This window comes from Mizuhopecten yessoensis, unplaced genomic scaffold, assembly GCF_002113885.1.
Source record: "Mizuhopecten yessoensis strain PY_sf001 unplaced genomic scaffold, ASM211388v2 scaffold10867, whole genome shotgun sequence".
Taxonomy (NCBI): Eukaryota; Metazoa; Mollusca; class Bivalvia; order Pectinida; family Pectinidae; genus Mizuhopecten; species Mizuhopecten yessoensis.
The window spans coordinates 2291581-2306091 of record NW_018408761.1 but is presented as its reverse complement, the minus strand read 5'-3'; the positions used below and the strand labels follow the sequence as shown (position 1 = coordinate 2306091).

The following is a 14511-nucleotide window of genomic DNA, read 5'->3' as shown; positions in this document are numbered from 1 at the left end:
TGTGTTGTTGTTCCCCCCAATGCAGACATAGCAGTATTACATTTAGTAAAGCAACTCACTCGTCCTTACTCCTCACGATCAAAAACAATCTATCACTGAAGGTGTTTTGTATCCTCTATCTCCTTGAAACATTTCGTCTAGCTCAAATAATCTGATATTAGAAGTCCTTCGGTCATCTAACTTCATAAGGAATACCACTCTACTTCTGTAACCACGTTCTGGGTCTGACATTGAGCAGGTACTTGATTTTATCAGGTAGCGCAAATATCCATTAAAGTACGACTGACACACATGCAGTATGCATGATCCTGCGTATATGGCTGTCCTACCTGACAAAGATAATACGTTAAAATCCTGTCTAAGGTCATCAAGGAACAGACAACAAAACAATTCAATCATTTTAACATTACACTTTTATTTTCAAATATGAGTGAGTTGGAACATGCATATTGCTGACATACAGATACTGGTAACTCTACATACATGTATAATCATTTCTATGGGAGGGTTTCAGATATACCTACAGACATATTGTCACTCTACTACTCCACGTAAACACAAGTATAAAAAACGAAGAGGAAAAGTCTAGTTATAGATCCAAAATATAAAAAATGGAATATTGGTTTTCAAGCTGATTTATGGACTTGTGTGCAAAGCTCTGATTAGCTTAGACATATGTTTGTGTACGTTTGTTTGGAGTTGAACGTCCTCGCGACAGCTAGGGTGGAATGCGATAGAAGATTAAGGGTGGTATTTAAAGGCATATCTTCGAAGCACAAATGACAGGAAGAAAACGTTTTGAATCTCCCGTCTTCAGATGATCTTCTTGAATCCACATTGTACATGTATTTTTTGGAATTCATTATTTTTGGGAAAATGTACTTACTAAACGTTGATGTTTACTTGTTAGGTAATTCCGACCCATGCTACTGGTCATGGACGCTAATCTCAGTTCTTATTAAAACAATCAGATCAAATCACGAAGAAAAATTGTCAGCTTGTGTGAAATAGTTCGAACTTCAAATCCGTTAGTTTCGATTTCTTCTCGCACATTGCAGGGTAAAACTAACGTGTTTTCGCTAAAGTTCATACGACTGAAATATGCCGCCATTGTCACCACACTGGCCCTATACAAATGCCTTAACAAAAACCATTATTGCTTATTAAAATTTTCACTACGCTACTTATATACATGTACACACATATTCTAAACTACGGTTACAAATCTTACACTCGTTTATATCCCCTGTGTCCCTTCGTACGTTCTAGTCGTCTAGGAGACTCCCTGGTCAGAACTAAGTTTGTATGTGCCATGGACATATGCCGAGATATTTATGCATGAAAAACCTTTTCCAGAAATAGCTACCTTTAAAAGACCAATGGTATATCTTGCGTTTTTAATGTACGGAAAACAAAAACATTATACGAACACGACAAAACTACATGTACATACATAATTACTACCTTGTAACACCAAAATATACCCGCTCATCGAAGAAGGACAACCCATTTACTCATCTACTATCCTAAAATTTCAGTAAAAGATTTCTATATTGTGTAGTTGATACATAGGTGATGGCCAATATATAGTGTACTTCTCATTAAGTGTAGACTAGGGTGTTGGTCACTGAGATTCATTGTGCACACACCTTTATACACGACTATCATTGGTCATCAGTTGATGTTCGGGTAGTTTAAGAAATATATATCCGACGTAACTGAAGGATACAGTAAAACCAAACCCAAATTTACAACCATAAACAAAATAAAAGTCATGTCGCAAGGTCTCTTTTATTCATAAAATCTCTCTGAGTAACAGGTAACATTGACCCATTCAAATAATTTCAGTTTCAGCATGCCATTGTTTTTAATAAGGGGCTCTACCTTATCCTTGTGTATGGACAACGCAGTACTCTTTTTCTAAATTTATTTTATCCTATTTAAATAGGATATTACAGATATTTTCGTTCGCCACTTTTATTGTTTGCCGTCTATTTTTTTGCTGTGATAATTTCATTGGTATTTATTTCTGCATAAACGTCGGTATGTTTTATACCAAATGGATAAGTATTTCTATAAAAATCAGATAGGAAAACGGTACACAAAACAACTCCTACAGACGTTCTATTGTATTACACCATCAAACATATTTAATATGGAATCCTATAGATCAACAGTAATACAACTAAAACCATTTACTAACAGGGTACGTTATTTTCAAAACCAAAGACAGATCGAAGAAAAAAATATTGGAAAAGTTTCTGCATGGCCATGTATTACCACATTGTGCTGGTGGTAGGCTACGTTCTTTTGAAACTTTTCACATTTATATACAGCATTGTACTACATTCAGACTGTTGTATAAAACAATTATGGTAGCTACACGTACACGTAACGACAGTCTAAAACAAATAAATTGATAAATTAACTCGAGTTGGATGAATTTGAGAGCCAACCACCATTGATGAAGGAACCTGAGATTGTAAAATTTACATTTATTTTTCACGAATCGTTTGTACCTGACCATTCTCTAGTATATGTTGAAAATGTCTTGATTGGTGTCTTCTGCTTGTCATAATAATTGTTTCGACTTGAAACTAGGAGCCGGACGCTGGAAAGTTTGATGATTTGCCTCTCTATAAATGTTACAAAGTTATATAAGTTGAGTGTGGTGATCCCGCCTTGATACCGCGTGTTGTGTCACATGACTAGATTAGAGTTGTAGACGAGCGTGTCAAAATACGTATGACTGTAGAATGGCGATGATGACTGTAAATGTCACGCCGACGTTTGAGAAGTGGGCCGCCGTGTTCAATTCGTCCTCTAACTTGAAATTACGGGACACCTCCCGGCCGTTCAGGGGGTGAACTGGCCGGAAGTTGTCCACAAGCGGGTGTGTCTGTCCTCTTCCGTCTGATGATGCAGATCTGAACATGTCAAGCTATTGAAAAAATAAACAAAATGAAAAGTTATTTATCTGTAGCAAATGAGTTTAGAACATATATTTCCGCTTCAAACTGTTGACACACTTGGTAAAAACTTCAATATAATAGGGATAGCTACAGTTTCGACCGACACACAACAGCTCAGATAAATGTAGCTCGAGAGTATACAATTAATTCACATAAAGGCAGACTTGTCAACAGTACAAATGCCTAGAGATTCCCATTACAGGTAAACTAGCAGGCAGCAAAAAGTTCGCAGAGCCTAAATAGAGAAATTGTTAAAATGTTTGAAACTTAAATTCTAGATTAAAACAAACGAAGATGAGAAACCTGGCAACTGATATATTTAATCATGTCGATATAACATTGAAAATCATAATATAACATTGTAATAGCTCAAATAACATTGAAAAAGATCAATATAACACTGAATATCACAATATAACATTGAAATAGCTCAATATAACATTGAAATAGCTCAACATATCATTGTAATAGCTCAATATAAAATTAAAATAGCTCAATATAAAATTAAAATAGCTCAATATAACACTAAAATAGCTCAATATAACATTGAAATAGCTCAATATAACATTGAAATAGCTCAATATAACATTAAAATAGCTCAATATAACATTAAAATAGCTCAATATAACATTGTAATAGCTCAAATAACATTGAAAAAGATCAATATAACACTGAATATCACAATATAACATTAAAATAGCTCAATATAACATTGAATATCATAATATAATATTAAAATAGCTCAATATAACATTAAAATAGCTCAATATAACATAGAAATAGGTCAAGATAACATCGAAAACATAATATAACATTGAAATAGCTCAATATAACATGGAATATCACAATATAACATTGAAATAGCTCAAGATAACATTGAAATAGCTCATTGAATGTACTTCAATATACCATTGAACTAGATGATGCTCAATATGGCATTTCCCTAGAGATCATTCCTGTAATAACAATGAACAGGTCTAAACTGAATATAGAAATGCCGACCTGCTGCCTTGACAGAAATATTTTGTCCTCAAACATTGTCCATGTAACACTTTCAAAGCAAGGGGGCGTGGTCAGACTTCCCTTGTACCGGAAGAACCTGTTCATGTTTTTAGGCAGCATTGCCCCTACATTTAAAGTGAGTGGGTTGTTGGTTCCTATAACAAAAAAAAAGTTTGTAGCATATAAGCTTTTAAAGAGATATATCCCCTGATTAATACATGTGTATACTGATGAGTAAATTGCATAGTTTATATATATACATAGATACATAGAACTATCCTGACAAACTTAGGATTTTACGGTACTTCAGCTCCGAAATAAAAAAATAATAATAAATAAAACCATATTTCAAAAGTTGCGACGTTTAGATTTCGACTTTTCTTTAAAACTGAATTTCTGCGCTTGGTTTTGCCAGTGTTCATCTAATTTATATTCAAATTGTTTAACTGTGCTTATATTCACAACATTTGACGGAAGTTTGGTCCATAAATCAACAGCTCTCTGTGTAAACCTTCTAAAAAATCTTCTAATAATTAATCTTGAACACTATTTGTAATTTTTAAGTTGCGTCCACGTGTAGATGAACTTTCCCTGCTATTAAATACGTCGGATACTTCATGTCATATTTTCCGGACAACATTTTGTAATCTCTATGTCGCTACGTGATCGTCTATATGCTAGTGTTATATATTGTATGAGTAATGTGGGCATTGTATAGTAAATTTGAATATTGTAAAGTAGATATTTATTTAGAAAGTATAAAGAATTTAAAGATATTGTAATATACTGAAATGTGTAAACTGTATAGTAAATCATTTCGTCTCGGTTAATATCACTCTTACAGTTATTAAAACACATATTCATCTCAACAAAAATTGATAATTGATCGGTATTGTATAGTTATGTTTGCTATGTCCGTATGTACGTTTATTGATCAGTATTGTATAGTTATGTGTACAATATCCGTGCGTACGTTTATTGATCAGTATTGTATAGTTATGTGTACTATGTCCGTATGTACGTTTATTGATCAGTATCGTATAGTTATGTGTACTACTATGTCCGTGCGTACCTTTATTGATCAGTATTGCATAGTCATGTGTACTATGTCCGTAAGTGCGTTTATTGACCAGTATTGTATAGTTATGTGGATTATGTCCGTACGTGCGTTTATTGATCAGTATTGCATAGTCATGTGTACTATGTCCGTACATACGTTTATTGATCAGTATCGTATAGTTATGTGTACTACTATGTCCGTGCGTACCTTTATTGATCAGTATTGCATAGTCATGTGTACTATGTCCGTCCTTACGTTTATTGATCAGTAATGTATAGTAATGTGTACTATGTCCGTTCGTACGTTTATTGATCAGTATTGTATAGTTATGTGTATTATGTCCGTACGTGCGTTTATTGATCATTATTGTATAGTTATGTGTACTATGTCAATACGTACGTTTATTGAGCAGTATTGTATAGTTATGTGTACTATGTACGTACGTACGTTTATTGATCACCATTGTATAGTTGTGTGTACTATGACCGTCCGTACGTTTATTGATCAGTAATGTATAGTAATGTGTACTATGACCGTCCGTACGTTTATTGATCAGTATTGTATATTAATGTGTACTATGTCCGTACGTACGTTTATTGATCAACATTGTATAGTTGTGTGTACTATGTCCGTGCCTACCTTTATTGATCAGTATTGTATAGTAGTGTGTACTATGTCCGTACGTACGTTTATTGATCGGTATTGTAAAGTTATGTGTACTATGGCCGTACGTACGTTTATTGATCAGTAATGTATAGTAATGTGTACTATGACCGTACGTACGTTTATTGATCAGTATTCTATAGTTATGTGTACTATGTACGTACGTACGTTTATTGATCAGTATTGTATAGTTATGTGTATTATGTCCGTACGTACGTTTATTGATCATTATTGTATAGTTATGTGTACTATGTCCGTACGTACGTTTATTGATCAGTATTGTATAGTTATGTGTACTATGACCGTACGTACGTTTATTGATCATTATTGTATAGTTATGTGTACTATGTCCGTACATACGTTTATTGATCAGTATTGTATAGTTGTGTGTACTATGACCGTCCGTACGTTTATTGATTAGTATTGTATAGTTATGTGTATTATGTCCGTACGTACGTTTATTGATCAGTATTGTATAGTGATGTGTACTATGTCCGTACGTACGTTTATTGATCAGTATTGTATAGTTATGTGTATTATGTCCGTACGTGCGTTTATTGATCATTATTGTATAGTTATGTGTACTATGTCAATACGTACGTTTATTGAGCAGTATTGTATAGTTATGTGTACTATGTCCGTACGTACGTTTATTGATTAGTATTGTATAGTTATGTGTACTATGTCCGTCCTTACGTTTATTGATCAGTATTGTATAGTAATGTGTACTATGACCGTCCGTACGTTTATTGATCAGTATTGTATATTAATGTGTACTATGTCCGTACGTACGTTTATTGATCAACATTGTATAGTTGTGTGTACTATGTCCGTGCCTACCTTTATTGATCAGTATTGTATAGTAGTGTGTACTATGTCCGTACGTACGTTTATTGATCGGTATTGTAAAGTTATGTGTACTATGTCCGTACGTACGTTTATTGATCAGTAATGTATAGTAATGTGTACTATGACCGTACGTACGTTTATTGATCAGTATTCTATAGTTATGTGTACTATGTACGTACGTACGTTTATTGATCAGTATTGTATAGTTATGTGTATTATGTCCGTACGTACGTTTATTGATCATTATTGTATAGTTATGTGTACTATGTCCGTACGTACGTTTATTGATCAGTATTGTATAGTTATGTGTACTATGACCGTACGTACGTTTATTGATCATTATTGTATAGTTATGTGTACTATGTCCGTACATACGTTTATTGATCAGTATTGTATAGTTGTGTGTACTATGACCGTCCGTACGTTTATTGATTAGTATTGTATAGTTATGTGTATTATGTCCGTACGTACGTTTATTGATCAGTATTGTATAGTGATGTGTACTATGTCCGTACGTACGTTTATTGATCAGTATTGTATAGTTATGTGTATTATGTCCGTACGTGCGTTTATTGATCATTATTGTATAGTTATGTGTACTATGTCAATACGTACGTTTATTGAGCAGTATTGTATAGTTATGTGTACTATGTCCGTACGTACGTTTATTGATTAGTATTGTATAGTTATGTGTACTATGTCCGTCCTTACGTTTATTGATCAGTATTGTATAGTAATGTGTACTATGACCGTCCGTACGTTTATTGATCAGTATTGTATATTAATGTGTACTATGTCCGTACGTACGTTTATTGATCAACATTGTATAGTTGTGTGTACTATGTCCGTGCCTACCTTTATTGATCAGTATTGTATAGTAGTGTGTACTATGTCCGTACGTACGTTTATTGATCGGTATTGTAAAGTTATGTGTACTATGTCCGTACGTACGTTTATTGATCAGTAATGTATAGTAATGTGTACTATGACCGTACGTACGTTTATTGATCAGTATTCTATAGTTATGTGTACTATGTACGTACGTACGTTTATTGATCAGTATTGTATAGTTATGTGTATTATGTCCGTACGTACGTTTATTGATCATTATTGTATAGTTATGTGTACTATGTCCGTACGTACGTTTATTGATCAGTATTGTATAGTTATGTGTACTATGACCGTACGTACGTTTATTGATCATTATTGTATAGTTATGTGTACTATGTCCGTACATACGTTTATTGATCAGTATTGTATAGTTGTGTGTACTATGACCGTCCGTACGTTTATTGATTAGTATTGTATAGTTATGTGTATTATGTCCGTACGTACGTTTATTGATCAGTATTGTATAGTAATGTGTACTATGTCCGTACGTACGTTTATTGATTGGTATTGTAAAGTTATGTGTACTATGTCCGTACGTACGTTTATTGATCAGTATTGTATAGTAATGTGAACTATGTCCGTACGTACGTTTATTGATCGGTATTGTATAGTTATGTGTACTATGTACGTACGTCCGTTTATTGATCAGTATTGTATAGTTATGTGTACTATGTCCGTATGTACGTTTATTTATCAGTATTGTATAGTTATGTGTACTATGTACGTACGTACGTTTTGTTGTGTACTACCTTTACTTACCTTTATAGGTGACGTTTCCTATGGCGTTGGTTATTGGGGCAAACGCGGAGTTGTCAGTCTGCAACAAAAGCAATAGTACAGTCTAAGGGAGGTCACTCGCATTGTCGAAACCGCTTAAAAAACTAGTTAAAATAGTAAATACATGTAAGATACTGATCTACTATTTTAACTAGTTTTTTCAAATAGCAAAGGACGTAGGCTGGGCAAGTAATGCGGCCATGTTTGGCTAGAAAGAATAACTGAAAAGTAAGAGCTATACAAGGGAACGTACCTCTGGCTACAACAGCTAACGTCGTCCAATATATGTTAAAATTCAATTTATCCTAAATTATCAAAAAAATGTTTTATATATATGCAGTTACGAGCCATTATATTCTGTCGATTTGGTGGACACTTGATCTATATCTTATATAATTATTTTTGTATTATGAAAATACCCATAAACTTTTTCTAAGGGAAATAATCTGTGCAACTGGTGTCAATATAGCACTGGAAATGATAAAGATGTTCGTTCTTTAACAACGTTAGCAAACTAGGGGTCCGGTGATTTATATATTTAACACACCAACCTAAAAATAAAAAGAACGATTGATGGCTGATCGTAAACATATCACTAAAGAGTTATCTGAAAAATCATAAAAGGAAGCAAAATTTGATAAATGGTAAAATTGATATAAATGTGCTTCCATTAACAACTCTTTCATTTTAATATTAGTCCATACTAATTACGTCATGTCCCAATGTGTACCTACCGTCGTATGCGTCACCCAGAAACCCAGTACAGCCAGACCGTCGTCCTTATCGATTGCTTCCTGTATGCTGCTGTACTTCTGATTGTAGTTCACTATGTGCATCTTAAACAAGTTAAAATGATCTATATATCAATATGCTAATAACGTTTAGCATATCATTTATCTTTAAACATTAGAATTCTAAATCAGAAAGCTTCAAATTAACTCCATATACATATTACTAATATAACGCTATGCACTTTAGGACGGAGCGCCTTGAGAAATATTAAAATGTTTTTTGAAATCTTCGCGACTTGGTAATGTTCAGTAATGACAAATATTTAAGACAGTGATTTTACCAGGTCATCGTAAGATTTTTAATTCAAATTAGCGATGTGTCTTAACTAACCATTTGGTTCTCGACCTTTGACGTTTTGAGATACTGACCTCCATAGGATAAGGTCGTCCGTTATAGGTGTGTTCCGAACCGTCGGAGTTGTCGTGGCCCCAGTGGAAGTGTAACTGGGCCATCTTAAAGGAACTCCCCGGAAGTCCTCCTCCCGATACAATCAAGTCACCGGCAATGTCAACCTGCACTGTAACATGTGACGTCATCAATTTGTGAGTAAGTATATACCTGTTGTTGTGATTATATACTCTAACTGTTTGCAGCAATCATTAAGAATTAAAGTACTTCCTCCAATTTCTAATTAATCAAGCCGGGCGTTTGATAAGAGATCTGGGATAGTCTCCGACTGATCTTCTGTCGTTCGCTGGAAACAGTAACCATAGAGACGGAAAGAAACTTCTCAAATTGATTGAAGTTTAATATAGCATAGTATATATGTAAACATAAGAATTAAAACACAATTTCATATTTCAAGCAGTTATGATAAGTATGTAACCCATTTTCTATGTAACAAACATGCCCTTCAAATGGAAAGCATGGTAGCGCAATGCTTTAAGAATACTAATATTAGACAAAAATGTTTTGACAGGATTGCATAGTAACTCTGCAACTGTACACTGCCATAGTGAGTTGTCATATGGAATAAGGATTTGGAAATAAAGAATTCGAAATCAAACAGCAATTATTAACTTTTAAACTCCCCGGAACAAGACTAGTTGACTGTCACTGGCGATAAGCGACGTGCCGAATACAATGGAGGTCCTTGTCAGGGATTGCTGTTCTACCCATTCGGATGGTGACAATGTACGTGTACGTACTTAAAGTGTACAAAGAAGTACCGACACAAGAAGATATCCAGAATCACTGAAGTCCTGTAACATGTACCTTGCCATTGTATGCTCAATTAAAGATTTACGTGTTTTAACGCCGTTGCGACAGGTGAGTTACTAAAAAGATTAAGAGGGACAACGTCTGCTACAGGAAAAATGTGCCGGTTACTTAGTAGTCTATCACAGAGGAATGTTAGAGCTATGTTTTACATAAGACAGGTGGTTTGTGTTGCACAGTACACTAACACGTATGTCTCTATGTTAAACAAACCTGGTATGCTCATTTCATATATGTTCGCTCACAAAGTGGTGACCTTTTTGGTCAACACTCCCTTCCCCAATTTTTGCAGATAAAAATGCTATCTGTCTACATTTTTGCCCCCATATTCCACACTAGATATTGGTCTCCATATCCCACAAAAAACATTTGCCCGATATCCCACACCAGACATTGGTCCCCATATCCTACACCAGACATTGTTCCCCATATCACACACCAGACATTGGTCCCCATATCCCACACCAGACATCGGTCCCCATATCACACACCATATATTGGTCCCCATATCCCACAACAGACATCGGTCCCCATATCCCACACCAGACATTGGTCCCCTAACCCACACCATACATTGGTACATTGGTCCCCATATCCCAAACCAGACATTGATCCCCATATCCCACACCACACATTGTTCCCTATATCCCACACCAAACACTGGTCCCTATATCCCACAACAGATATTGGTCCCTATATCCCACATCACACATTGATCCCCATATCCCACACCATACGTTGGTCCCCATGTCCAACACCAGACATTGGTCCCCATATCCCACACCACACATTGTTCCCTATATCCCACGCCAAACACTGGTCCCTATATCCCACAACAGATATTGGTCCCTATATCCCACATCACACATTTATCCCCATATCCCACACCATACGTTGGCCCCCATATCCCACACCAGACATTGGACCCCATATCCCACACCACACATTGTTCCCTATATCCCACACCAAACATTGGTCCCTATATCCCACACCAGACATTGGTACATTGGTCCCCATATCCCACACCAGACATTGATCCCCATATCCCACACCACACATTGGTCCCCATATCCCACAACAGATATTGGTCCCTATATCCCACATCACACATTGATCCCCATATCCCACACCATACGTTGGTCCCCATATCCCACACCAGACATTGGTCCCCATATCCCACTCCACACATTGATCCCTATATCCCACACCAAACATTGGTCCCTATATCCCACACCAGTCATTGGTCCCCATATCCCACACCAGACATTGGTCCCAATATCCCACTCCACACATTGATCCCTATATCCCACACCAAACATTGGTCCCTATATCCCACACCAGACATTGGTCCCCATATCCCACTCCACACATTGATCCCCATATCCCACACCACACATTGTTCCCTATATCCCACACCAAACATTGGTCCCTATATCCCACAACAGACATTGGTCCCCATATCCCACACCAGACATTCGCGTCTGGTCCCTGACAAGCGGGCGAGTCTCCTGGAACCCACACCACCCAAACTCCGTACAAAACACTGGATGAACGTCAGTTCCAACCCACAACACTCACATGTGTGCCCGTTATTTTTTATGGTAGTGGTGTATTGGTTCGTGTTCCCAAACCCTTGTAACCGGAAGTTGCTGATGACGGAGTAATCCTGTTTCATGACGGACGGGACGTCTATGGGAGATTGGTATTGGCCGTTACATACAGAGTTCGTTACATGGGCCCAGCCTGAAGGATCTGTAAATGGAACGTAATTAAACATTTTAAAATTTCGATCTGATAAAGTAAGGAATTGTGAAGCAGTGCACTATAATGTAACTACATGTATACGATTTTGAAAAGAAAAATAATTAAGTCGGCCTGGATTAACAATTGATGTACATTGTTTTTATTTACAGTTGGTTGATATTTACAGATATTCTTAAACTAAATGTATATTGGTGGTGCATATCAACAAATATTCGTTATGAAACCGGTGTTTTAAAACTATTTTACCAATCTTACCATCAATTCTTCATGGATGTGTCTGAATTTGACCTTAATGGATAACAACTACAAAGTACATATATATGTATCTATATACGTACCAGCTTGAGCGTCATGTGAGCCATAATGCCAATCTGAAAAGATAAAATAACTTCATTTCATCTGCTGAAATTAATTTTGATCAACGTAATATATAATATGTACATAATAGTATAACTTAGGGTCGAGTTTATGCATTCTGTAAAAACATTAGATTTTGTTGGAGATTTAATTTCGTTTATTTCGTGATTTTATTAAACCCACGAAATATAATCCCAACGAAATTTTAAACACACGAAATATCAACTAAACGAAAACATTACATAAACTATTCATTTCATTACAAATCTATGATGTATTTACATTAAGACACAAGTCATGATTAAGTGTAATTATCGTCACAGGCGCAGAGGTAAACACCTACATTGTATAACAACAGCGTGTCAATCAAGCGTTATAGTTATCATTAAACATAGGTTACGTCAGCATCGTAAGAACTTCTGACAAGTTATATTTACATTATACATAATAAAGAAGACTAACATGATAAATGCCAAATTTGCTCTTTGATATATTCCGGATTTTGGCGTTAAAAGTATATTCTTTATTATTATTAATTTTATTATTAATTTTAGGACTTTTTAGTACTATTCTAATTTAGGATCGAGTTTATACAACATATTGTCATTAAAATTCGAGTTTATACATACATTGTAATAAAGGATCGAGTTTATGCATTATATTGTACTTAAGGATCAAGTTTATGCATTACACTGTATATTGTAATTGAGGATCGAGTTTGCTAGTGATGTTACATTTTTAGTTAGACCCATTCAGTTCAGCAATCAAAAATAGAGTCTTAGATGTTTAACTCAGTAAACCTATATATATATATATAACGGAAACTCGTCGTCATTACTTTAGGTATGTAGATATCGAACGCGTGTTTATTGTTGTTCGTTATATTTGTTGTAATCGTTTAAGTTTTATTCTGTTTCTGAGATTCTGACATTATCGAATTTGAAGTATTTTGAACATGATTTAGCATGTATATAGAAGCGAGAATGACCAGGAAAACAAAGACTTTAGGAATCAATAATGATGGTACGCAACAGAGCTACGCCGAAACATACACGCGCATTTTGGAGATATGTTTGCACAACACAGCGTTCATACATTACATAAATACTGAAAATGTGCCATAAAAATGCCATAAATACATAATGATGTATGTCCTTTGGCCCGCAACAATCGTACACTAAGCGTATTGTATCACGGGTATAAATTCAACACATTTTTTTCCGATGATCTTCCCATCAGTAGTAACAGTCTCCTAGATAAAGATAACAGGCGAGATCATTCTGTATCTGATGAGGGACGTGTCTGCACGATCCTTATCTGTCATAAATGTTGCACGTTTATGGAGTCGGATGGCGATGAACCCGGGATTTTGCGGAATAATATTCATATTCTAACATCTCAGTCGCATGGCACGGAACCATAATTTTGCAATATCACACATTTTGCCTGTAGCTGTATTTTTTGGGTGCAGTTTGTACCCTTAAATTTACAGAATTGTTTGCATATTCTTATAAGATGCCTTGTCAAACAATAGCCGAGAACGAAAGATTTTGCAGTAATAAAATTTATATGAATCAAAATTGAAAACAGACAGTTCTTGTGTCATCCTGCTGGCCTGTCATACAGCAAATAAAATACCAGGAAGTGACGTCAATAGACCATGAGAACAATGGTTGCGTTCCAGACAGATGTACGTGATATATGTAAAGATGTAAGTACGTGTCAGTCAAATGTAACATAAATACCAACGATAACGTCGGATTCCTGTGTGGCGTGCATCAAGTAGACACACCCTTAGTGTCCGTGAACGTTACCGCACGTATGTCAAGTGTGAGTCTCGGGGAGACAAAGCCTCGTGTTACACTGATTTGGGGTCAATAATTGTGATCTGCTATATGCAGTTTACGTAGCAATTGCCCTACTGGACTAAATGAAACACGTATACGCTCGGTATAACAAGTGATCGGCTTCACACTATGAAACACCTCTACACTCATGTAACACTTGATCTGCTAAACTCATTGAAACACGTATACACTCAATGTAACAAGTGATCGGATACACTCAATGAACCACGTTTACACTTAATGAAACACGTGGTCGGTTACACTCAATGAAACACGTATATACTCGGTATAATACGTGATCGGATTCATTCATTGAAAC

At 35.6% G+C, this 14511-nt stretch overlaps 1 protein-coding gene across 2 annotated transcripts in view; it reads right to left on the bottom strand.

Moving 5' to 3' along the window:
• Positions 1 to 397: 397 nt before the first annotated feature.
• The window catches only part of LOC110463098 (carbonic anhydrase-like), a 73886-nt gene continuing 59772 nt past the window's right edge, over positions 398 to 14511 (bottom strand). For both annotated transcript variants that reach the window (XM_021517445.1, XM_021517444.1), the window contains 7 exons: positions 12327 to 12359; positions 11803 to 11976; positions 9375 to 9523; positions 8949 to 9050; positions 8197 to 8254; positions 3975 to 4129; positions 398 to 2941 (listed from right to left, as the gene is read on the bottom strand). In XM_021517445.1, coding sequence (XP_021373120.1) covers positions 2735 to 2941; positions 3975 to 4129; positions 8197 to 8254; positions 8949 to 9050; positions 9375 to 9523; positions 11803 to 11976; positions 12327 to 12359 — 878 coding nt within the window. In that variant the 3' untranslated portion in view covers positions 398 to 2734. The remainder of the gene's footprint in view (positions 2942 to 3974; positions 4130 to 8196; positions 8255 to 8948; positions 9051 to 9374; positions 9524 to 11802; positions 11977 to 12326; positions 12360 to 14511) is intronic.